The sequence below is a fragment of the Odocoileus virginianus genome, chromosome 14 (genome assembly GCF_023699985.2).
Source record: "Odocoileus virginianus isolate 20LAN1187 ecotype Illinois chromosome 14, Ovbor_1.2, whole genome shotgun sequence".
Classification (NCBI taxonomy): domain Eukaryota; kingdom Metazoa; phylum Chordata; class Mammalia; order Artiodactyla; family Cervidae; genus Odocoileus; species Odocoileus virginianus.
The window spans coordinates 50,004,581-50,030,749 of NC_069687.1; the positions used below are offsets into that span (position 1 = coordinate 50,004,581).

Genomic DNA, 26,169 nt, shown 5'->3' on the forward strand with positions numbered 1-26,169 from the left:
ATAAAGCCGAAATAAAATCGTATGTAAAAGCCTTTTACACTGCCTGGCAAAAAAAATAGGGCATCAGTGAGTGTTAGATTCCTTCCCTCCATTATGAACACATTTACTTCAACTCATTCAACTTTGAGCTTCTACAGTATGCTAGGCATTATACTAATACAACTATGAACAAGACAGACATGATTCCTGACTCCCCAGCTTATAATCTAGTAGAGAAGACACACAGATCTATGAATTTAATCTATATATCTATATATGTAAATATTTATGAATCTATAGAAAGTATTGTTATTTGCTAATATTATTGCTCACCATCAATTCTGGTGCAACTCTCTATTCATTCTTGTTCTCTGATTTATTCTCTGGTAGATTCTTAAGAAAGGACTAAAGAGAACGATATTCCTTGAATTCTTGTATAGTACTAACAATTAGTCCTTTTGTACTTGAAAATCAGTCTGGTTGGATATAAAATCCTTGACCCACATTTTATTTCCTTGAACATCTTAAATAAGAAACTTCACTTCTTTGAGCATAAAGCTCAAAATCAAAGCCTGTGGTTACAATATGATTTTCTCCCCTTATATATAGTTTCTGATTTTGTTCATTCTAATGTTTTCTTTAGTCTTTATTCCATTCTCTTCCTTTGGTTTCTTCTCTGGAAACTCCTCTTATATGTATGTTGGATATTCTGTGCCTATCTTCTACATATACCTGATTCTCTTGACTCCTTTTCCTACCTCTATCTCTTTTTGATTTTTATGTTTCCTTTTGTATTTATTTGCTTCTATTTCTAAGGTATCACCTCTTGTACTTAATTTTTTTCCTAATTTTTTCTAGAGTTTGATCATCTCATTTCTCAGTTTTTCTAATTATAACTTATGTTATTCCTTCATACACTGTATCTTTTAAAAATGACTTTTAGCTATTTAAAAAATATTAAGTTACAGTTCTTATCTATTTTGTGGACATACCTTTCTGGCACAAATTTATTGTTTATAGGAACATTATATATTTTCTTTGTTATTAAAATAATTTTGTATGAACTTTGACCTTAATCCTATTCTTTTGCTCACTTTTATATGAAATTAATTTTCTTAAACTTTTAAAAGGGTGGCTTAGTTTGCAATATTTAAAATTTATATCTCTTGAACATCTTCCTTTTTAAAATAAGATGTTCAGAATACAGCAGCTAATTTTCAGAGATTTCCTAGTTCTATTCATCTCTCCAATTTTTATTTGGCTCATCTTTTTTCTTTCTTTCTATCATTCCTGTACTTCTCACTTTGGATTCTATTCCAAACAGTTTCTCCTCAACATAGGGTTCATCCATTAGGGCATCTTTAATTGGTTAGCTAGAGAGATTATTGGGGCTAGATTACTCCCGCCCCCTTGGGTCTTACTGTGAACCCCTTGAACATCAACAGTACACAATCCTTTCCCAGTTTCAACTGTTGTAGTCAAGTTGACTTGCTGAGCTTTCAAGCAGCTGTCAGTTCCTTTGAAGTTATCAGGTCTACTAGGTGCCCCACTGGTTTTTATTACCCCGCCTGGTATAGATGCTGATACCACACAGATCTTGTAGTTATCAGTGTGTTGCTCTCATTCATCCGTATTTTGAGGTTTGCAGGGATGTCTGACCACTTATATTTGTTATAAGTAATCATTTTTTTTTTTTAAATTTTGCCACCTTTAGTTTCTCTGCTATTATAGTACAATGTAAGGAGCTTGTGCCAGAAATGATCACACTTCTTTCTTCACTGAGAAAGTCTCACTACAAAAACATTCTAGCTCATCAAAACTGTGCTTAAATACTTAATAATTTACATTCTGGTACAAGTGCTTTATCTTGTTATGAACTAGTTACAAAGGGTTCATGAAATAGCAGCATGTCCAAGAAGCACTGAGTTATAGACCTGTTTTAAGAAAAATTCAATATTGATATGTAGAACAATTAGGTTAATTTAAAAGTACTTCTTCAAAGTTCTTTGTTCAAACAGTTCTGTATCTGACTGATGATAGGGCAGTAAAGCTACCCTGAAGAGTTTTTTTCAATTTTCAACATTAGCTTCATTACAAATTTTGTGGGTTGGTTATTCTAATTGTGTATATCCAGAAATCTTTGTAAAGTTTATCAACTACAGCTTTTTTACTTTATTTTTTAAAAAATGCTGCAGCTTGCTTGGAAACAGTTGTGAGTTACATGTGTACCATTTCTAATTCCAAAAACATTTTGCTGAACATTTGAGCTTTGTAAAACACTGTGTTTTTTTCCACCACAGCACTACATGTATTCTCAATGGAAAAACAACTGTTTTCAAAGTTCAACTTTTAAACTTAATTTAAATCGTATTTATAATAAGGTCAAATGTTTCACCTTTGCTAGAGTGACTTCCAAAAGCTTTCCTTTGATTACATTAATTGGGTGAAAAAAAAAACCCCTGAACATTACTGTAATTAACTGACTTTGTAGTTGAAGTATCTAATGGCAATGATGTTACTTAACTTTAAGGTAGTTGGTAAATATGAATAAGTGCTTTGAGCAAGTTATATGTGAGTTGATTTTTGGAGAAAAAGAAGATCTACATTTAATTTTCCATTAAACATCCATTTTGCTTTTTATTTCTCTTTGCTGCCAAAAGGGTTTAATGCAAAATACAAGTCTTAGCAAACAATGAAACAGCTGTAGATTTTCACTATGCAATAAAAGGGGAAACTACCATAGTAAGAATCTTGACTTTTCTGTATATGCTCTGCAAAGACTCCTTGGCCTGTATTTCTCACACGTATTTAATGCACATATAATCCACAACTTTCCACATTTCTCACTAACTCTCCCAACCAGTGGCCTACTGGATTCATGAGCTTTACAGGTCAAACAACTGATCACCATCCCACCAGCACCCAAGACCAAAAGAAATCAGCTATCCTTTGCTGCTTATGTCAGGATTATTTTACAAGCAAATGTCCCACAGCTGTCCTTGATTGAGAGGTAGTATGTTCAGCCTGGAAAAGGTTAGGAGAAAAAAAATGATCACATGTCATCTTTTACATTTAACCATGTGTTAAAGTTAGAATTTGTTCACTGTACATGTTTCTCATATACTAGGTGAGACCATGACAGAAGCTGGAATTAAAAAAATTGAATTCTATTAAAGTTACCCTGACTTAATGTAAATAATAATACCTCGTTATAATACAATGATTTGGGGCAAATGCTAAACAAAACATAAGACACACTTCTTTAGTTACTTTTATACTTGTCATAATCGAAGGACAAGGGTTTTGAACATTTTGGTAAAAGTAATGTGGGGTAGATGAGCTTTAAGTGGGTGGGAGGGGTGTGTGTGTGTGCAGTATATGCATATTTGCATTTTTCAAAGCATTTCAGCTGTTGCGTGGAAAACGGATTGAAAGTATAGGTGATAATGCTTTTGATTAACAACAATGGTGGCGATCATTTATAATATTAATCATGTTATACATATTATCATAATTAACCTTCACAACAAACTTGCTAATTAGGTATTGTTCTTACATTGTGTAGCTAAGGCAACTGTGAATTAGAAAGATTAAATAAATTGCTCAAGGTCACACAGCTATTAAATATAAAGCCAGGAGGAACTCAAATATGAGTCTGGTGTGCTTCATATACTTCTGCTTCTTATATCTGTTTTCCCACAAGACTATCTGAGAGCAACAACTGTTTTGAAATAGCTCCTAAAGACACACCTCAGCACTTACATGCTCTCTGCATCAAAACAAAAAACAAAATTCATTATTTGTTGATTTAACAATGAATATATTTATATTAAAGTACTTTGGAAATACTTATTTGGCAACATTTCATAGGTTCAATGTTCTGTATTTATTTGAAATTAATAATGCCAGATTTAAATGTGACAAGTTAGAATTTTTATTAATTTTTATGAAATTTTACAAAATTAATCTGAAAGCAAGATTTTACTGGATCTCACTTAGGAACAAAAATGATTACATAATAAACTTACTATCTCCCTTCAACAGGTTCAATGTCAAGGGTGTTAACTCCACTGCAATGGATCCTTTCAACATCTCTGTCTTTGTTTAACTCCAGTCCCAAAACCCTAAAAATATATATATATATATAAAAATTAAAAGGGAGGGCAGACAGAATCCAACAACACATCAGAAGGATCATACACTATGATCAAATGGGATTTATACCAGGGATGCAAGGATTCTTCAATATATACAAATCAATCAATGTGATATACCACATTAACAAATTAAAGAATAAAAACCATATGATCATCTCAGTAGATGCAGAAAAGGATTTTGACAAAATTCAACACACATTTATGATAAAAACTCTCTAGAAAGTGGGCATAGAGCAAACCACCTCAACATAATAAAGGCCATATATGACAAACGTACAGCAAACATTATTCTTAATAGTAAAAAACTGAAAGCATTTTCTCTAAGATTAGGAACAAGATAAGAATGTCCATTCTCACCACTATTATTTAACATAGTTTTGGAAGTCCTAGAGATGCTAATCAGAGAAGAAAAAGAAATAAAAGGAATCCAAATTGGAAAATAAGAAGTAAAACTGTCACTGTTTGCAGATGACATGATACTATACTTAGAAAATCCTAAAAGATGCCACCAGAAAACTACTAGAGCTCATCAATGAATCTGGTAAAGTTGCAGGACACAAAATTAATAAACAGAAATCTCTTGCTTTCCTATACACTAACAATGAAAGATCAGAAAGAGAAATTAAGGAAATAATCCCATTTACCATCACAACAAAAAGAATAAAAAACTTAGGAATAAACCTACCTAATGATTGCAGCCATGAAGTTAAAAGACACTTACTTCTTGGAAGGAAAGTTATGACCAACCTAGATAGCATGTTGAAAAGCAGGGACAGTACTTTGCCAACAAAGGTCCATCTAGTCAAGGCTATGGTTTTTCCAGTGGTCATGTATGGATGTGAGAGTTGAACTACAAAGAAAGCTGAGCGTCAAATAATTGATGCTTTTGAACTGTGGTGTGGAGAAGACTCTTGAGAGTCCCTTGGACTGCAAGGAGATCCAACCAGTCCATCCTAAAGGAAATCAGTCCTGGGTGTTCACTGGTTCCTAAGTTGAAGCTGAAACTCCAATACTTTGGCCACCTGATGCAAGCAACTCCTCCAGCTCAACTTCAGAAAAATAAATGACCCAATCAAAAAATGGGCCAAAGAACTAAACAGACATTTCTCCAAGGAAGACATACAGATGGCAAAAAAACACATGTAAAGATGCTCAACATCACTCATTATCAGAGAAATGCAAATCAAAACCACAATGAGGTACCATTACACGCCAGTCAGGATGGCTGCTATTCAAAAGTCTACAAACAATAAATGCTGGAGAGGGTGTGGAGAAAAGGGAACCCTCTTACACTGTTGGTGGGAATGCAAATTAGTACAGCCACTATGGAAAACAGTGTGGAGATTTCTTAAAAAGCTGGAAATAGAACTGCCATATGACCCAGCAATCCCACTTCTGGGCATACACACTGAGGAAACCAGATCTGAAAGAGACATGTGCACCCCAACGTTCATCGCAGCACTGTTTATCATAGTCAGGACATGGAAGCCACCTAGATGCCCATCAGCAGATGAATGGATGAGGAAGCTGTGGTACATACACACTATGGAATATTACTCAGCCATTAAAAAGAATTCATTTGAATCAGTTCTAATGAGATGGATGAAACTGGAGCCCATTATACAGAGCGAAGTAAGCCAGAAAGATAAAGACCATTACAGTATACTAACACATATATATGGAATTTAGAAAGATGGTAACGATAACCCTATATGCAAAACAGAAAAAAAGACTCAGATGTACAGAACAGACTTGTGGACTCTGTGGGAGAAGGCGAGGGTGGGATGTTTCAAGAGAACAGCATCGAAACATGTATATTATCTAGGGTGAAACAGATCACCAGCCCAGGTTGGATGCATGAGACAAGTGCTCGGGCCTGGTGCACTGGGAAGACCCAGAGGGATCGGGTGGAGAGGGAGGTGGGAGGGGGGACCGGGATGGGGAATACATGTAAATCCGTGGCTAATTCATTTCAATGTATGACAAAAACCACTGCAATGATGTAAAGTAATTAGCCTCCAACTAATAAAAATAAATGGAAAAAAAAAAAAAAAGATGGTTACCAGGAAGAACTCAAAAAAAAAAAAAATTCATTATAAGTTTAAAAAGAAAAAAAAAAAGAAAAGACCCTGATGCTGGGAAAGATTGAGAGCAGGAGGAGAAGGGGACGACAGAGGATGAGATAGTTGGATGGCATCACTGACTCAATGGACATGGGTTTGGGTGAACTCTGGGAGTTGGTGATGGACAGAGAGATCTGGTGTGCTGCGATTCATGGGATTGCAGAGTCAGACACGACTGAGCGACTGAACTGAACTGAAGGAGGCAAAATATCTGTACTTAGAGAATTATAAGATGCTGATGAAAGAAATCAATGACACAAACAGATGGACAAACACAGCATGTTTCTGGATTGGAAGAATCATTATTGTGAAGATGACTATACTACCCAAAGCAATCTACCAACTCATGCAATCCCCATCAAACTACCAATGGCATTTTTCACAGAATTAAAAGAAAAAAACTCTACAATTTCTATGGAGACACAAAAGACCCTGAAAAGCCAGAGCAATCTTGAGTGAGAAAAATGGAGCTGGAGGAATCAGGCTTCCTGACTTCAGACTATACCACAAAGCTATATTAATCAAGACAGTATAGTACTGGCACAGAAAAAGAAATATAGAACAATGGAACAGGATAAAAAGCTCAGAGATAAACCTCATGCATGTATGGTCATCTAATCTATGACAAAGGAGGCAAGACTATAAAATGGAGAAAGGACAGTCTCTTCAATAAGCGGTGCTAGGGAAACTGGATATCTACCTGTAAAAGAATAAAATTAGAACACGCTCTAATACCATACGCAAAAATAAACTCAAAATGGATTAAAGACCTAAATGTAAGGATGGACACTATAAAACAGTTACAGGAAAATACAGGCAAAATACTTCTTTACATAAATCATAGCAAGATCTTTTCTGATCCACCTTCTAGAGTACTGAAAATAAAGCAAAACAAATGGGACCTAATTAAACTTAAAAGCTTTTGTACAGCAAATGAAACCATGAACAAAATGAAGACAACCCTCAGGATGGGAGAAAATATTTGCAAATGAAGCAACTGATGACCTTCAAACCATACAAACAGCTCATGGAGCTCAATATCAAAAAGCAAACAACTCAATAAAAAAATGGGCAGAAGGCCTAAACAGACATTTCTCCAAAAGAGACATACAGATGGCCAATAAACACATGAAAAGATGCTCAACATTGCTAATTATTAGAAAAATGCAAATCAAAACTACAATGAAGTATCATCTCATATCAGTCAGAATGGCTATCATCAAAAAAAATTACGAACAATAAATGCTGCAGAGGGTGTGAAGAAAAGGGAACCCTCTTACACAGTTGGTAGGAATGCAAACTGGTAAAACCACCATGAAGAACAGTATGGAGCATCCTTAAAAAACTAAAAATAGACCTACCATATTACCCAGCAATCTCACTCCTGGGCACATACCCAGAGAAAACCATAGTTCAAAAAGATGCATGCACCGAATCTTCATTGCAGCACTATTTACCATAGCCATGACATGGAAGCAACCTAAATATCCAGCAACACAGGAATGGATAAAGAAAATGTGTTACATACATACAATGCAATATAACTCAGCCATAGAAAGGAATGAAATGGTGTCATCTGCAGAGAAATGGATGGACCTAGAGACTGTCATACAGAGTAAAGCAAGTCAGAAAGAGAAAAATACCATATAATATCACTTGACTATGGAATCTAGAAAAATGGTACCGATGAACTTATTCATAAAGCAGAAATAAGAGACAAAGATGTAGAGAACAAAGGTACAGATACCAAGGGGGGAAGGGGCTGGTGGGATGAATCAGGAGACTGGGGTTGACACGTATACACTGCTACGTATAAAACAGACAACTAATGAGAACCTACGGTAGAGAAGAGGGAACTCTATTCAGTGCTCTGTGGTGACCTAAACGGGAAAGTAATCTAAAAAAGAGAGGATACAAGTATACACATAACTGATTCACTTTGTTGTATAGCAAAGACTAACATAACATGGTAAAGCAACTATGCTCCCCCCAAAATTAATTTAACAGAAGTGGGGGGGGGGGAGATAAAACTAAACAACAGGAAAGCAATTTAACATTAAAATGTCCTTATTTCACCAAAATTACATGAAGTTAAAAATGGCTTAAATACAATGCTTAAATCTCCTAACATACATCCAAGGATATTTATAGATTATTAAAAGCCTTATACAAAATTTTGAAGTCTTAAGACTATTAACAATTACATGTAGAGTTTCTCCTGAAGCATTATCTTATGTCTTATTTAAAGAGTGTATTTTGTTAATTTTAATTTAGATATCTAGAACCTGAAACACATTTTCATGAACAAAAAGCTAAATTCTTGTAACTTAAAACTTAACTGAGGACATCTAGTGAACAAAAGCTTAAATTACAGTTTTAAAAAATTTCCCTGAATTGTTTCCTACAGCAATATAAAATGAATATGTTCAACTCAATAAATAAGCACATTTAAATAAATAAAATTAAATATAAATAAAAGTGATTAACAAGTACTCACACAAATTAAGACGAATGAAATTTCTGACATTCAGTAACTATAAAACATCATTACCCTGGTGAGGACATTAAGATTAAATGAGTTAAAACATAAAAAGGGCTCATAACAAGGCTCAGCACACAGTAAGTGCCCAGTGAATGTTAACTATTAGAACCTGTCTCAATCTTTTAGATGTTAAAAAGCAATTAGGTTAATGTAACTAAATGACTTCTACATTCATTATTGATCAAAATGATGCTAATTTAAATGAGATTTTTTTCCCCCTTAGACTTATTGAAAAATAAATGAATGTGTAACACTGATAAGCTTAAGATGTACAGCATAATGGCTTAATTTACATACAGTGAGAAATGATTACTAAAATAGGTTCAGCTAACATCCATCATCTCATACAAATACAACAAAAAGAAAAAAATTTAAAAAATTTTCTCTTTGTGATGAGAATTACTAGGATTTACTGTCTTAACAACTTTCCTATACATCATATTCAGTGTCAACTATAGCCAATTATATTGTACATTACACCCCTAGTACTACATATTTATAATTGGAATTTTATACCTTTTGACCACTTTCCTCCAGTTCTTCCTCCTACCACTCCCTGACTCTGGTAACAAGTCTGATCTCTTTTTCTATGAGTTTTTAAGATTCCACATATTTAAATGAGATCATACAGTATTTGTCTTTCCTTGTCAGACTTATTTCATTTAGCATAATGCTTTCAAGGTCCATCCATGTAGCTGCAAATGGCAGGATTTCTTCACTTCTTGTAGCTAAATAATATTTCATTGAATATATGTAACACAACTTCTTTATCTATTCATCCATAAATGGACACTTAGTTTTCCATGTCTTGGCTATTGTAAATAATGCTGCTATGAACATGGAGGTGCAGATACCTTTGCAAGTTATTGCTTTCATTTCCTTTGGATATATTCCCAGAAGTGAAATTGCTGGATCATATAGTAGCTCTATTTTTAATTTTTGTGCATCCCTCATAATGGTTTTCCACAGTGGCTATACCAATTTATAAATCTCACCAACAGTGCACAAGGGTTTTAAATTCTCTACAGCATTAAAATCCACTCCAACATTTGTTATCTCTTTTCGTTTTGATAACAGACATTCTAACAGGCGTGGGGTGTTGCCTGTTGTTTTTGCACTTCCTTGATGACTAGCGATGTTGGACATCTTTTCATGTACCTGTTGGTCATTTGTATATCTTCTTAGGAAAAATGCATATTCAGGGTTTTTTGGCCCATTTTTCATTTTTTCCTCTTGTTATTGAGTTAAATGAGTTATTTATATATTTTGGATATTAAGCCCTTATCAGATAAATGGTTTGCAAATCTTTTTCCCCATAGTGTAAGTTGTCTTTTCACTAAGTTGATGGTTTCCCTGGCTGTACAGAAGCCTTTTAGTTTGATATAGTCTTGCTTGCTTTTGTTTCTGATTTTCTTTTTTTTTCTGAGCCTGTGAAATCTCACTCTAGATCAATCTAATCTCTGCCTTTAGCAGGGATTAGACCTAAATACTTTAGGTCTGTATCATTTGGGAACCAGAAGAAGGGACTAAGGTAAAGGGAAGGGGAGGGTTCTACAACAGGGAAGCAGGGGTAGGGTTTGTGTGGAAGGAGGCAAGGTATGCAAAAAATAATGAAAATGGCAGGCCTGAGGCTACTATCCTTAAAAAGCCCTGCTTGCAAGACTGGCCCTTACCTGCCTTCTGGGATTTCAGGAGGTTTCCCATTATTTCTGGGTAAGAATGGCTCACTGTGCCTAAATTATTTGAAGCAAACAGTATACATTATGAATACTTACATGCCTTCTAGGAGTCTGGAATTTTGGTACATCCTAAGCAGAAAGTGCCTATGCGGCCAGTTTGTACTTAAAAACTGCTCTAGGCACTGAGTCTGTAATGAACTTCCCTGATAAGAGATTTCACCTATGCTATCACAATTCATTGCTAAAGAAATTAAGCATGTTCTATGTGACTCCACTGGGAGCTTGTGCCTGGTTTCCTTCTCAAGTCATCCATGTGCGTTTCCCTCCAATGAGTTTACCTTGTATACTTTTGCTGTAATAAATCATAGTCATGAGTAATTTGGTACAACTATATGCTGCATACTGAATCCTTCTAGAGAATCCTCAAGCTTGGGAGAGGTCTTGGGGATTCTTGGGCCAAGGCGGTGAGCAGAACAGGGGAGAAAAGAGGAAGGAGAGACAAAGTGAAGGAGAGACGATGAAGGGAAAAGAAGTGAAACAGTAGAGATATAGGGGAAGGCGGAGGAAATTGGGTTAAGGAGGGTAAGGAAAAGAATGAGTCCTGGTGTCTTTCAAAATCATTTTTCCAATCTCTTTGCTATGAGACATCACATACTGGTCATTAACGGCCAGAATCCATTTTGATTGATTGGTTTCCATGTCCCACTGACTGCTAAATATTAGGTTGGTGCAAAAGTAATTGCAGTTTTGCATTGTTGAACTTTGCCGTTTGATATTGGAATACATTCTTAAATAAATGTGGTTGTTATACATCATTTTGATTCACATTTCTCGCTTTATCTTTTTATGCTAATGACTTATTACTTTCTGTTTATTTTGTATGTATTTCAGACTATGGAAATGATGTTAGACAAAAAGCAAATTCAAATGATTTTCTTATTTGAGTTCAAAATGGGTTGTAAAGCAATGGAGACCACTCGCAACATCAACAATGCAATTCACCCAGGAACTGCTAACAAATGTACAGTTCAGTCATGGTTCAAGAAGTTTTTCAAAGGAGACGAGAGCCTTGAAGATGGGGAGTGTAGTGGCCGGCCATCAGAAATTGACTAGCACCAATTAAGAGTCATCATCGAAGCTGATCCTCTTACAACTACATGAGAAGTTGCTGAAGAACTTAATGTCAATCATTCTACAGTTGTTCGGCATTTGAAGCAAACTAAAAGGTGAAAAAGCTCAATAAGTGAGTGCCTTGTGAGTTTTGAAGTGTCTTCTCTTATTCTATGCAAAAACAAAGAACCATTTCTCAACCAGATTGCACCGTGTGATGAGAGGTGAATTTTATACGACAGAGATGACCAGATCAGTGGCTGGACCAAGCAGCAGCTCCAAAGCACTTCCCAAAGTCAAACTTGCACCAGAAGAAGGTCATGGTCACTGTTTGGTGGTCTGCCGCTGGTCTGACCCATGACAGCTTTCTGAATTCCAGCGAAACCATTATGTCTGAGAAGTATGTTCAGCAAATCGATGAGATGCACTGAAAATTACAAGGCCTGCAGCTGCCATTGGTCAACAGAAAGTGCCCAATTCTTCTCCACATCAATTCCTGACCACACGTCGCACAGCCAACGCTTCAAAAGTTGAAAGAATTGGGCTATGATGTTTTGCCTCATCCATCATATTCACCTGACCTCTTGCCAAATGACTACCACTTCTTCAAGGATCTAGACAACTTTTTGCAGGGAAAATGCTTTCACAACCAGCAGGAGGCAGAAAATGCTTTCCAAGAGTTCATTGAATCCTGAAGCACAGATTTTTATGCTACCAGAATAAACAAACCTATTTCTTGTTGGCAAAAATGTGTTGATTGTAATGGTTACTATTTTGATTAATAAACGTGTTTGAACCTAGTTTGAGCTTCACTGGTAGCTCAGCTGGAAAGGAATCTGCCTGCAATGCAAGAGACCCTGGTTCAATTCCTAAGTCGGAACATACCCTGGAGAAGGGATAGGATACCATCTCCAGTATTCTCGGGCTTCCCTGGTGGCTCAGATGGTAAAAAATCTGCCTGCAATGTGGAAGACCTGGGTTTGATCCCTGAGTTGGGAAGATCCCCTGGAGGAGGGCATGGCAATCCACTTCAGTATCCTTGCCTGGAGAATCCCCATGGACAGAGGAGCCTGGTGGGCCACAGACCGTAGGGTTGCAAAGAGTCAGACACAACTGAGCAACTAAACACAGCACATGATGATTTAAAATTTACAGTGCAAAACGGCAATTACTTTTGTACCAACTTAATATACTTATTATCCCATGATAAACCATAATAGAAAAGAATATTAAAAAGAATGCATATATTTATGTATATATTGTACATGCAGATATATGTACATGTACATGTAGATATATGTATGTATACAACTGTCACTATGCTGTACAGTAGAGATTGGCTCATTATAAATCAGTGTGTGTGCTCAGTCACTGAGTCTTGTCTGATTCTTTGTGGCCCGCCTGACTCCCCTGTCCATGGGATTTTCCAGGCAAGAATACTGGAGTGGGTTGCTATGCCCTTGTCCAGGGGATCTTCCTGACCCAGGGATCAAACCCATGTTTCTTAAGTCTCCTGCATTAACAGGTGGATTCTTTACCATTGTGCCACCTGGGTATACTTCAATTAAAAAAAAAAAGGTTGTAAAAAAAAAATCAAACTGCTGAAAACAAAAAACAAAGACAATTTCAAAGCAACCAGAGGATAACAAATTACCTGCAGAGAAACAATGGTTAAAATGACTGCAGATTCCTTTCCACAAACCACAGAGCCATCAAGACTTGCTCTATAAGAACTGCTAAATAAAGTTCTTCAGACAGAAGCAAAGTGATACAAGAAGGAAACTGAGGATATCAGGAATGAAGAGAGAGCAACAGAAATGATACAGATCTAAACAGATTTTTCTTTTCCTTAAAATATGTTTGATGACTGAAAATAAACATTGTTCCAGCGGAGTTTACAATGTGTGTAAATACAATATATAAGACAACACTCTTCATAGGGTTGAAAAAAGAACTGTGATTCTATTTCTTAGATATTTTTCATATATCTTCACCCTCTTGGTTCCAGCTGCCACAACCCTGGCTCAGGCTTCCATCAACACTCTCCTTGCAACAGTTACCTAACTTGGTTCCCACTCTTGCTCTCAACTTCAATCCATTCTCCAAACTGAAGACAAAAGGCAACAGCTGTCACCTTTTTCTGATCTTCATACCTCATAACCAAGCATACAAGTCACTTCCCCATCTAGCCCCCTCTACTTCCCCAGCTTCATCTTTTGTCAATGGCCCTCTCCTCACAGTTCTCTGCCTCGAGTCACGCTAAATTTTGTTCAATTTCTGACCTATGCTCGGCCTTTAACATATTGCTTGGCACATGGTAGGACCTCACTAAAAACGCTAACTAAATGAAAGAATAAATTCTTGGAGGATAGTTATTCCTTGGGAGGCGGGGAGAAAGCATGAAGGAAAAGGAATAAAATAAAATCAAAATATCCTCATTTCGATGTAGAGCGCCCTCACCCAAGCCTGCGTTCACACCCAGTTGCCTATGGGTGTGTAAAAGGTAACCTGTTTTCTCGAGTCACAGAGCAGGAGAGTAAAGCCAAGCGTGCTGGCAGGAAAAAGTGTGAGGCAAGGCTAACACAGTCTTAGTCTACCTTTTAACTAGCATGTTAGAGAAAAAAGTAAGGCTTTTTTACCTCCGTGTGGACTCTGCTCTCCGCAGGCGAAGAGGGTCTTCTAATCCAGCTTGTCGCGCTGACAAGAACCCTAGCATCCCGTCTTTTCACATCGGCTTGAGAACTGGACGCTGCCATGACAGAACTCGGAGGCGGGGTTGTAGCAGCGGAGCCTCCCATTGGTTAAGCGTGAGGCCATCCGACCAATGGAGAGCGCCTTTATTAGAGAGTGCGCGGGTTGGAGGTGGATGAGACGCCTCGGAGTTGGTGGGCGGAGTCAGCGGCGGGGGCGTTCCGTCTTTGGTTGCTGAGATCCCGGCAGATCCCGCCGCACCCGCGCGGGACCTGGTGCGACAGCATGGGTTGGTCTCAGCGTTTGTTCGGCGTCCTGCGGCGAGCACTGTCAAAGGAAGTGAAAGAGCAAGTGGGCACAGACCGGTTCGGGAACAAATACTATTATATCCCGGAGTACAAGAACTGGAGAGGTGAGATGAGAGCGAGGGCAGCGGTTGGGTGGTCGGAAAACGACGTGCGGCACCACTGGTAATTAGCAGAGTGCTCTGCCAAGTTTGTTCACTCCGCCGCGCCCTCCGCGCTAGCCACTGGCTTGCAGTCGGGCTCTCGCTGAGTGGCCCGCAAGTGCCTGAGTCCCTGCGCCGCAGCGTCTAGGTCTTGAGGGCGCCGGGCGCAGCACACTCCTCCGCCCAGCGCCGGGAGCCTTGCCAGTGCCCAGTGTAGGTTCTTGCAGTCGGCAGAGTAGACAGGGACAAGTCCAGGGAGGTTTTCACCAAAGGGTCCAGGGAAAGTTAGGGACGTACCTTTCCTCCCTGGTCGCCAGTGCCCACCTTGTCGTGGGGAAATTGAAGAGATGTTACTTTGAGCGCCTCTGCTCTCCTCTTGGTGTTGACCTTTTAAAGTGGCGCCGGCGTTGGCCCCAAGCGTCACCTTCCTCGCTGACAAAACTGTCAGAAGTAGGTCCATGCTCCCTGACAGTGTGGAAGAGAGATCCCATCGCCAGACCCCACGTTACCTTTCCCTCGAGTTTGCAATCCCAAGACCCTGTTGCGCTCACTTTAAGCTACACGGCGCTAATCGTGTTTCTGTGTAGGAATCTTGCGGTAAAGTCTTGGTGTTTGCGGAGGTAGGGGGCGTTCCTGGTCCTGAAATCACACCACGTGGCAGTAATCTATTCTGTGTTTTGCATCACCAGGATGCAGATGATCTCAGGCTTTCGGGTCAGAGAGGCTTGGGTTCTAGAATCTCAACTTTGACGTCTAATAACTGAGGGATCACGGGCAAAGTATTTGTCTTCCCGAGTATCAGGATCCTTACTTGAAAGAGAGAATATTGAGAAGCACTAAGACCTTTGAAAGGTGTTTCATTCACTTCCTATAACTCTTGATAGAGGAAATTTCTTCTTCCTCGTAGAGCACGTGTAAAGTATATTTTTTACTACTCAAAATTGTTTTGCCTAACCTTTTTCTGTAAATTATTTTAATATCTTAGACTTGTTTCCCTAATGAGCGTTTACAGGGCAGGAAATATTTCTTTTTAAAAAAAGTCCACAAAGAACCTAGCATGGTGGTGAAGTATTTCTTGACAGATTGCAAACAGAGGGAAAGATGTTTCTTTTTCCTAAGTTGTCAGATAACATTAAAAACAAATATAAAAACATCAGATCGATCTAAAGTATACTTTACATACGGTAACATGCATCCTTTTTGATGTATGATTTTTGACAAATGCACCGTCGTAAATATCACTCGAATCAAGATATAGAGCAGTTGCATCACCCCCAGAAGTCCCTCTTACCCCTTAGTAGTTCGTTCCCTCACCCCATACCCTGCTGTTGGCAACCACTGATTTATGTTCCTATAGTTTTGCTTTTTCCAGGATGTCGTGTAAATGGAGTTATAGAAGAAGCAGTCTATTGAGTCTAGTGTATTTCATGTGGTGTGATGCAGTTGAGATGCATCCGTGTGTCAGTAGGTCCTTTTTGTTAGTAAGTAGTATTCCATTCCATTATGCAGGTTTACCACAGTTTATCCGTTCATCTGCTGAGTGACCTTTAGTTTGTTTCTAGATTTTGGTTACTGTGCAGAAAGCCTCTATAAAAATTCCCATACAGGATTTCAATTGAACATAATTTCTCTTGGGTGAACAGCTAGGAGTGGGATCGCTGTCTTTTGTGGTAAATGTATCAATATATATAACTAACTTTATAAGAAACTGTTTTCCAAACTGGTTGTACCATATTGCATTCCTGCCAGCAACACATGAAAGTTTAGTTTCACATTCTCACTAGTACTAGGTTCTGCCAGTTTTTTAATTTTTATTTTAACCATTCTAATGGGTAGACAGGGCTTCCCTGGTGGTGCAGTGGTAAAGAACCCACCTGCCAATACAGAAAATGAGGGTCAGTCCCTAAGTCTGGAAGATCCCCTGGAGAAGGAAATGGAAACCTACTCTAGTATTCTTGTCTGGGAAATTCCATGGACAGAGGAGCCTTGCAGACCCCAGTCCATGGGGTCACAAAGAATCAAACATGACTTAGTGACTAAACAACAGCAGTAAGTAGCTAGTGTTATCTCATTGTGGTTTTAATTTCCATTTTCCTAATGACTGAGGATGTTAAGAATCTTTTCACATGTAAATCCATGGCTAATTCATTTCAGTGTATGACAAAAACCACTGCAGTGTTGTAAAGTAATTAGCCTCCAACTAATAAAAATAAATGAAAAAAAAAAAGAATCTTTTCATATGCTTATTTGCCATCCATGGATCTTTGGGTGAAGTATCTGTTAAGTCTTTTGACCATTAAAAAATTTTGAATTAATTTCATTTCTTTGAAAATACAGTATCATTAAAGAAAGATTTAAATTTGCAAAATCATGTGTATTCTAAAATAATATAATTTGTGAGTCAAAGGATATGTTTATCTTTAATTTTATTATAATACCAAGTTGTTTTCCAAAGTGCTTATGCTAATTTATACTTCAATTAGCTTGATATTTTGAATCCATGTACTCTTGATTGTGAGAAAAATTCGGCTTTTATTAATAATGTAATACAATCATTGTATGCAGCTGTCTAATATCTCTCTGTGTCTCAGTTCTTGGATAATTGAGGACTGTGGCACAGCTATGTTGTACAGTCTGTAAATACCATTACAGATTTCCTAAGCCTTCTGCTATAAATCAAGGGAAAATATTTTTAGTTTGTTTTCAAGCAACTTTTCCAAAGATAAGTCATCTAACTTTTTTATTTCCTGGATATGAAAGGTGTTGCTTACAGGTCTCCTTGAGTTTTCTTTGAATTGCATAAATTGAACACCACCAATGAGTAGTGTTTAAGAACCCTTTAGAGGAAATTAATTTTTCTTTTAATTCAGTTGATTACTCTGGTGCTAGTCATCAAAGAACTACTGTATTTTCTATGTAGGATATTATTTAATAAGAGAAAAATCTGTTGTGATGTAGTTCAAAATAAGTCTTGAGTATTATCCAGTCAGCTGATAATTTTAAGTTTAGAATTACTGAAATTTAAAAAAAAAAAGAATTGTTGAAATTTTAGCTAAAAAAAAAAAAACCTATTGACATTTCAGGATAAAAAGATAAAGAGCATCGAATGTATTTGGTGTTTTTGATAACAAAGTATTGATTAACATATTTTTTATTGAAAATTTGCCTGCTCTAGAGTAGATTACTTAGTAAAAGATTCCTTAAACTTTATCTAAAAAATTCCTTTGTTATCGCACTCTTCTTGTGTATAATTTGCTTGAGATCTTATCCATCCATATCCACTTATCTCATGTTTCAAAAGTAATTCTCTTCCTTTCTAAGATAAATTCTTGTATTTGTATACTTGATTCTGACAGGAACCTTTTTGAACCTTGTTTTGTTATTTTCACTTCTTTTTTTGCACGTTTATTAAACATCTGCACCCTTAAAGCTAACAAATTTATTAACTGAACTATCTTGAGCTGTTAATTTGCTAATAGACACTGTGAGTATCCAGATTTAGGGTGGTGGTGAATATTGTGCATAATTTGCAAAAGCACCAGTTTTTTTGTTTTGATTATTGTATTTTTATTTTTGGACAATGCTTTAGAAGAGATGCTTGGGAATCTAGAGAGTCCAGACAGGAATAGTTATGATGATGACATTTTCTAGAGATTATGTCTATAAGTTTTATTACCTGCGAGTCTTGAGCAGGTTTACCCTGTGAAGATCAGTTTTAGGAGAAGCTTCAAGTATTTGAAAAATGGTGGTATAGGAAAAGGATTAGGCTCATCTGTATAGCATTTAACTCAGAACTTCAATCAGAGGGTAGATGTTTACCTTTTTTTAATAAGAACCAACTTTCAGACTGTTAGGGCTATGCTAGAGAAGGAAGAGAGTGCTTTATGTTTGATTGCACTGGGAGAATTTAGGGAGATAAATAGCTGGAGACATTTGATCAGCACCTTGAAGGATAAATAGGATTTCACAAAGAGTGGTAGGAGTGTATTCCTGGTCGGTGGTGGGAAGAGATGGGAAATATCACAGAGATGAGAAGGCGAGTCCCATGTGGGTAGATTTACAGTGCAGAAGAACAGTAGAAAGCTGTTCTAGTGAGGTGATAGACAAGGTCAGCTTATAAAAGACCTTACTTAGGTTTGAAGTTTATACTTCATTCTGAGATAGTAGGTAACCATTGAAAGCTTTTCGACAGAGAAAAGTTTGTGACATAATTAGAACTATTAGAGAGATGACTCTGGAAGCTCTGCAAAAGATGAGCTCGAGGGGAAAGGAAGGAGCTACAGTTCTACTAGGTGAAAGCATTGTTGGATTTACCCTGATCCTAGAGAGAGATCTTACTGGGCTGAAGTGAAGGAAATGGAAAGAAGAGTTTGGTTTAGCAAAGCTTTTGGACTTGGTAATGAATTGGACTGGTAGAAGGGAAAGAAAAGAGGAGAGGCCAAAGATGATTTTTTTGTTTTAATTCTGGAGAACTGGTGGATGATGGTGTATTGATCCATGCAAACAGAGGCTAACAGGGACTAATACAAACAGATAAGCAGCCTTTAGGGTGGGGTTGGTGAAAGAATACATAATTTGTTGCTTATAAGAGGGCAGCTTTATAATCAGACCAGTATACTCAGGTCTGCACTTCCAAACATGTCAGTGATTTGTACTTTAGTACAAATTTGGAAGCCATCCAACTATAGGTGATCACTAAAACTGTAGGAATAGTTGGATTCAGGGAGGGAAAAAATAACATGAGATTAAGAGACAGGTATTTGGGAACCCCGACATTTCATTGGCTTCCTATTACCTGAGAGTAAATCCAAACCACCTGGCAGACATTCATGACCTTTGAGTCCATCTTGAAAGTGATCTTGGTCTTCCCCGGTGGCTCAGAGGGTAAAGCGTCTACATACGATGCGAGAGACCTGGATTCGATCCCTGGGTTGGGAAGATCCCCTGGAGAAGGAAGTGGCAATACACTCCAGTACTCTTGCCTGGAAAATCCCATGGACGGAGAAGCCTGGCAGGCTACTCAGTCCATGGGGCCGCAAAGAGTCGGACACTACTGAGCGACTTCACTTTCACTTTGAAAGTGATACTTGTTTTTAACCTAATCTTCAGATCAATGGTTTGTAAGAAGCCTGGGTGTTTATGCTATTAGGAGAGCTCAAACCTGAAAGCTTACATGATTTCCGATATGTCAGGGATTTGAGTCAGAGATGGTATTTAATTTTCAGCATTCAAAAAAATCATAACTTTAGAATTAACTGAATGTACTTATATAAGAGTTGTATCTTAAGTTGCATCTTATGCACTGTGATATTGAAAGTGTTAGTCAGTGTCTGACTCTTTGTGACCCCATAGACTGTAGCCCGTTAGGCTCCTCTGTCCATGGAATTCTCCTGGTAAGAATACTGGAGTGGGTAGCCATTCCCTTCTCCAGGGGATCTTCCTGACCCTGGGATGGAACCCAGGTCTCCTGCACTGCAGGTGGATTTTTTACTATCTGAACCACCAGGGAAGCCCTAGTCTTGCATCTAGTCTGTAACTTTGCATAATACTGAGCTTCAGATGATGTTCCCAAAATGGAATAGATTGGGGGCAAGGCAGGGATAACAGTGGGCATTAGATAGCAGTGACTCTTTCTTCTAGAATCCAGGACAAATATTTAATCAAACATGGTAGATTTGTTTTTGGAACACATTTAAAAAACCTGTAGAACCTTCACTAGGGCTTTTTATAGTGAATTGTTTACACCAGGCTACTGGCAGTGATTTTTGAACTGTTTCATGATTAAGAAATAAACCTATTCAAGTTCAGCATTGTATTAGAAAATCTTACATTCTAAAAGATTTTTTTCACTTTTATGTTAAGGTTTTTAATGAAGCATTATTGTATATTTATAGAAATTGTGAACAAAGAAAGTCTGTGCTAAGATTTTAGAGAAAGCATTGATTACCAAATTATATATTTATACTTTCTATATTTATTTGATTGTGTTCAGATTCACATATGTCTAGATTATCAGTGTGCCAGACGTGTTTATAATAACATTTCCTGAATTTTACATTTCATGCTTTTTGGTTTTGAAATAAAAAGAAGGTGGCCTTTGAATATGGCATTTCCAGACACTTTTGGGAAGTCAAATAAACCACGCTTTAAAGGCAATAATTTAGAATTGAGGTTTGTCCATCTAAAATGGAAGTTTGTTTAAAATTAAAGTTTATTTTATGTCTATGTGCTTCCTTTTAAAAAAAAAAATTAGTTGGATTTTACGTCTTTTCTAACCTGAGAATCATTTGTTTTATTTATTCAATTATCTTTAACTATTGAATTATAAAATATTTCGAATATAAAAAATAGAATGATAGTGCAAACCTCCATGTACCTACCCATCTCTCACTTGAGACAGTTACTAACACATGACTAAATTTTATATTCTTCCCACCCTGCTACCCACCTCTCCTTTAATTTTGAAACAAATACCAAACATCATGTCCGTTTACCTATAAACATCTCTTACATGTCTCGAACACAGACTCCTCTTTTTAAATTAAAAAATTTTTGGTTGTGCTGGGTCTTCATTGCTGCACATGGGCTTTCTCTAGTTGCAGCGAACTGAGACCCCTCTTCACCGCGGTGCGTGGGCTCTAGGGCAGGCGGGCTTCAATAGCTGCAGCGTGAGCGCTCAGCAGCTGTGGTGTACGGGCTTAGTTGCCCCCTAGCACGTGGAATCTTCCTGGATCCGGGATTGAACCCATGTCCGCTGCACTGGCAGATGCATTTTTAGCCATTGTACTACCAGGGAAGTACCTCTTTTTAACTATAAAAATAACACCATCATCACAGAAATAAAAACTTTCTTAATATCAGATTTTCTGTCCTTCCCATTTCCCTAGTTGTCTATAATTCTCTTACTTACAAGAGAATTCTTATGTTCCCTGTAATTCTCTTATTGGTTTACTTAGTTTTGCAGTTGGTATAAATTGAGCTCCAAACAAAATCTCTGCATTATGATCACTAATACTTTTTTTTCTTAATATTTATTTATTTGGCTGTGCCAGGTCTTAGCCAAATAAAGATCTTAGCGGGATCTTTTTAATATTTTTTTTGTTGTGGCACATGGGTTCTTTAGTTGTGGCATGTTGAACTCTTAGTTGTGGTATATGTGATCTTTTCCCCAGCCATGGATGGAACCCAGGCCCCCGAGTTAGGAGTGTGGAATCTTAGCCAATGGGCCACCAAGAAAATCCCACTAATTTGGGACTTTTTAAGAGACCTTTCAAGTCTCCTGTCGTTTATAAGTTTCCTCTTTATGTTAAAAACTTCTCTCTCTCTCTCTCTCACATACCCCTGCTTTTTTGGAGTGGGTGTTGACAAGTCACTTTTTTTTTTTTTAATGGCATTAGCCCATTAATGTTTGTTATAAGAAGTGGTATATTTCTTCTTTGATTATCATATTCTTTTAGGCTTTGTTGTTTATATCTTCTTATCCCTGACTACCTTTTTAGATGTCTTTTGTAGCAGAGTCCTCATTTTACCTGAACTTGACTGTACTGAGACAGACCCGAATGAATGCTACAGGCCTGTGGCTTCTTACAGGGCCCTGGTGGAACTGCTTTTGGAGAACTGTATTCAGTACTCCGGATGCCTTCACTTTCAACCCCTGCAAGCGGGAATCTTAAGAATGTCAGTATCAGGTCAGAGTCATATTAATAGTTGCCTATGAGAAATAGGGGAGGGGCTCATTGGGGTACTTAGCACGTGCTGTTGTTTGGAAGCTTTAAAAAAAAGATCTCATTTTGTGACATCTTACAAGGTCTTCACATCAGTGATAACTAGGCCTCCATGTTAGGAGCACTTGTGGCATTCCCAGATTCCTTTGACTTGACCCTTTTCATTTATTTGCCCCTTGCTCTTACACTGTTGCCCTAAACTTGAGGTTTTCTCATACTACTTTTTGGAAAACCCCATAGAAATTCTTTCCAGTGTGACCTGTTTTGTCTGTGCTCATTTATAGACCAGTACAGCATTCTTGGTTTTACTTTCCATGTTATCATGTATCATTGATTAATTTTATCATATGATAAATATATATTCAACATTGCTTTATGCAGAACATATCTGTTTTATGTATTTCAGGACTGTTGGTCTCCGTTTCTCAGCTTCTGATGGTTGACTGTATCAGCTTTACAGTATAGCTGCATCCTGTATTTTTTAATAAATTCATTAGGATTTGGGAAGATAAATTAGGTTAACATAAATTAATAGCAATGTTTATGTATCTAATTTGTAACACCAGTTAGAAATACTTTTTTCCTCCATTTTGTTCTCAACTCACCATAGTCTCCAGTTTTTTTTGCTAATACTTCCCATTAATGATAACTGAGTCATTCACTGAGTGTTAACTGATAATCTCATGTCTTTATAGCAACCATATAACTAAAGATTATTATCCTTATCTTAAACATGAGGTTTTGTTTCATCTTGAATACTTGAATGAGCGTTATGTATATGTGCCTGGGTACAGAGTACATACTCAGGAAACAAGTGTTCAATGAACTGAGATATTTATGGACCCAGAACTATAAAAACAAAAACAAAGCAATATTTAAAAAAAAAAAAGGAAATGATGAAGTAGTATTACAAGATCTTAAAAGAGGTTATTAAGGCATATTTTTATTTACAACTAATGGACCAAATTATTCTTCAGGGACTGAAATATTCTTATTAGAATCTGTAAGGTTATCTTTTCCGTTAACATTTCCAGTGTGGTTCCAGTTTGAACTTAACTTAGTTCCTAGCATCAAACATATGTCAAAATATGTAGTCATATTTGTTTTCCTTTCAGAACGAGTATTTCATCATCTGATTATTCAAAACCTGTATCATCCAACTATTATATGTGGTTATAGAGCTGCATTGTTTTTGATGTTATTTCAACCTATTTGTATTTAGCATTTGAGTACACTAAAAACTATAATTAATTGGCATTAAATTAATACATAGTTGTTAAAAATCAGACAAATCAAGTGAGGTGTATCATTTTTCAGTAGGTAATTGGCAGATCACCATATTATATATAACTCTTGAATTTAACTATATGTTTACACTAACATTTGGGAAATGATGGAGACATTTCTTATTTTTCCAGCAGGTGGCAGCATTGTCTTTAAAAAAGTGTAATTGCCACTTTATTAAATATTTTCCTTTGAGCTGATTTGAGGAAAGAATCTTTTCTCTAAAATAATTGGATTTATTTATTTTTTTCTTCCAAATAAATCCTACACTATTGCTTTATAAAATGCTAATCTTAAGACCAGCATTTCAGTGTGGTGCTGTGGATTATTCCTGGTCAGTAATGCACAGTGATGAAATTGACAATTACAGAATTAACCAAAATTTAAAAAAAATCATGCATATAATTTTTCCAGCATCGAGTAATATTCTGTCTTGAGTTGTCAGAGATAATGTAATCATAACCATGTACATCATCAAATTCATAGAATATCCTAAAATGTTTTATGATTTTAATTAAAACATGCCTTCTTTTTAGGGACACCTAAAAAAGGTTGAACATATTTTAAAATCCTTTATTGAATATGAAGTAATAGAAATTATTATTATTGTATGGATTATCTTAGGATTGTCTGAATGTTGGAATTTTCATTTTCTTATTTTCATTTAAAATTTTCATTTCTTAATTGTGTTTGCCTCTGAGAGTATTTAAATTGCTTATTGCATTCCCTTAGTTTGTGTGTATATGCATGCATGTACTTAAACACTTACTTATATTTTGGTAAAGGTAAAATAATCAGCATTTTCCTTGTAGTCCTTGATTGCATTCCTGTCTCATACCAGTAGAACCACATCAGTGTCATACTTGCATCCAAGAGAGAAGCAGGAGAGGAGGGTGAAATTATTCACAGTTATACAGGAAATCCTTTTTAGTATCTTTAAAAGGAATTTAAGGAACCTTAATCTCCAATTCTGCTTTTCCCTGCCAGGGAAATATGGGACCTTTTGGTCAGAAATGGAAACTAGTAATGAATGAGTGACTAAGCTAAGTACATCTATATCTAAGTGAGGCTGAAAATACTTGATGCAAGAGAACAAGAGTTCCTTGTCCTTTTTTGCTCTGAGAATTTCATAATTGCTTTACATTAAGAGTAGTAATGTCAACAACAACAATAACTATAATTAGTATTATTAAATTCTGTGAATTAGACATTCTTCCTAGCACTTGTCATGATTCTTTGTATTTGTGGAAGAATTACAGCAAATGAGGAAAAGTAATATTTCTAGTGTTGTTTGTCAAGGTCATTTAGTGGTGAGCTCCATTTGTATTCATTATGGAACCCAAGTTCATCTGTCCAGGTAAATCAGTTGAACTTACTCTTCTTTTTCTTTTTTTTAATTAATATATATATTTTATTGAAGTATTGTTGACTTACAATGTTTCAGGTTCACAGGAGGTGATTCAGTTATATATATACACATATATTATTTTTATGTTATTTTTCCATTATAGGTTATTTTACAAGATATTGATGATGGAAACTTACTTTTCTTAGCTCTCTCACTTTCCAAAGTACTGCTCAGTTCAGCAGTTCATTTATGCTGCTATTTGGAGACTGTCTTAAGAATTAGTTATTCTAAGAATTACAAAATCGAAAGAGGAGATTAAGATGGTGAAGTACGAGGATGCAGAACTCACCCCCTTCACAAACACATCAAAAGTACCAAATATTTTCTGTAGGTGAAAAAATGTTCAATGAAAACTTAACTGGAGAGTAGCAGAAAGACTCCTGTACAACCAAGGCTGTAAGAAAGAATCAGAATCAGGTAGAGAGGCAGTCAGGTTGAACTTGTGCCTCTGGGAGGGGACTCAGAAGAGGAGAGCCTCCCTGGGGAGTGAGCGATTTGAGTCATATTTTGGGTGCCCCAGCCCTGGGGTCTGACACTGGTAAGCTGGTTCCCCTTGGTTGGGGGGACAGTGTGACTCACAGGAGAGCTGTCGGAAGCCTCGACCCTTGTTGTGAGGAGTACGTATATGCTGCTTCCTCCTGGAGCAGGGTGGACTGAAGCTGCGTCAGTCACCCGCTCGTCTCCCCCAGCCGTCTTGGCACGCGCCCCTGCGCGGCTCGCTCCACGCTGCAGCTCCACACTGGGGTGAGGGTTGTCATGGCTGAGGCTCAAAGGTGGCTCAGACCTGCAGTGGCTGCGGCAGCCGCTGGGGACGCTTACACAGGCCGCGCGTCAGTGGCAGTCTGGGACCCTGTCTTTGGCTAGATTGACTCAGCCCGTGCCCCGACCTGCTCGTTGCTGGCCCCTGCCCCGCCCGTTCAGTGACAAAGCTCCGTGATACAGAGAGGACTGCAGCGGCTGAGGAAGAGTTCGATTGTGAGGAACAAAGGCAGCTCATACCCCAAGTGGCATCTGAGCAGGGCGG

At 37.3% G+C, this 26,169-nt stretch overlaps 2 protein-coding genes across 5 annotated transcripts in view; one reads left to right on the plus strand and one right to left on the minus strand.

Annotated features, from left to right (window-relative positions):
* The window catches only part of ERCC8 (ERCC excision repair 8, CSA ubiquitin ligase complex subunit), a 56,186-nt gene extending 41,783 nt beyond the window's left edge, over nt 1–14,403 (minus strand). For 2 of the 4 annotated variants that reach the window (XM_020907825.2, XM_020907814.2), the window contains exon 1: nt 14,230–14,383. In XM_020907825.2, the coding sequence (XP_020763484.1) occupies nt 14,230–14,306 (77 nt within the window). In that variant the 5' untranslated portion in view covers nt 14,307–14,383. Of the gene's footprint in view, nt 1–4,007; nt 4,104–14,229 lie in introns of all 4 variants that reach the window. The other 2 variants (XM_020907803.2, XM_070476727.1) reach the window with 2 other exon arrangements.
* A 66-nt stretch (nt 14,404–14,469) lies between these two features.
* The window catches only part of NDUFAF2 (NADH:ubiquinone oxidoreductase complex assembly factor 2), a 159,692-nt gene continuing 147,992 nt past the window's right edge, over nt 14,470–26,169 (plus strand). The window contains exon 1 of the mRNA XM_070476729.1: nt 14,470–14,693. Coding sequence (XP_070332830.1) covers nt 14,567–14,693 — 127 coding nt within the window. The 5' untranslated portion in view covers nt 14,470–14,566. The remainder of the gene's footprint in view (nt 14,694–26,169) is intronic.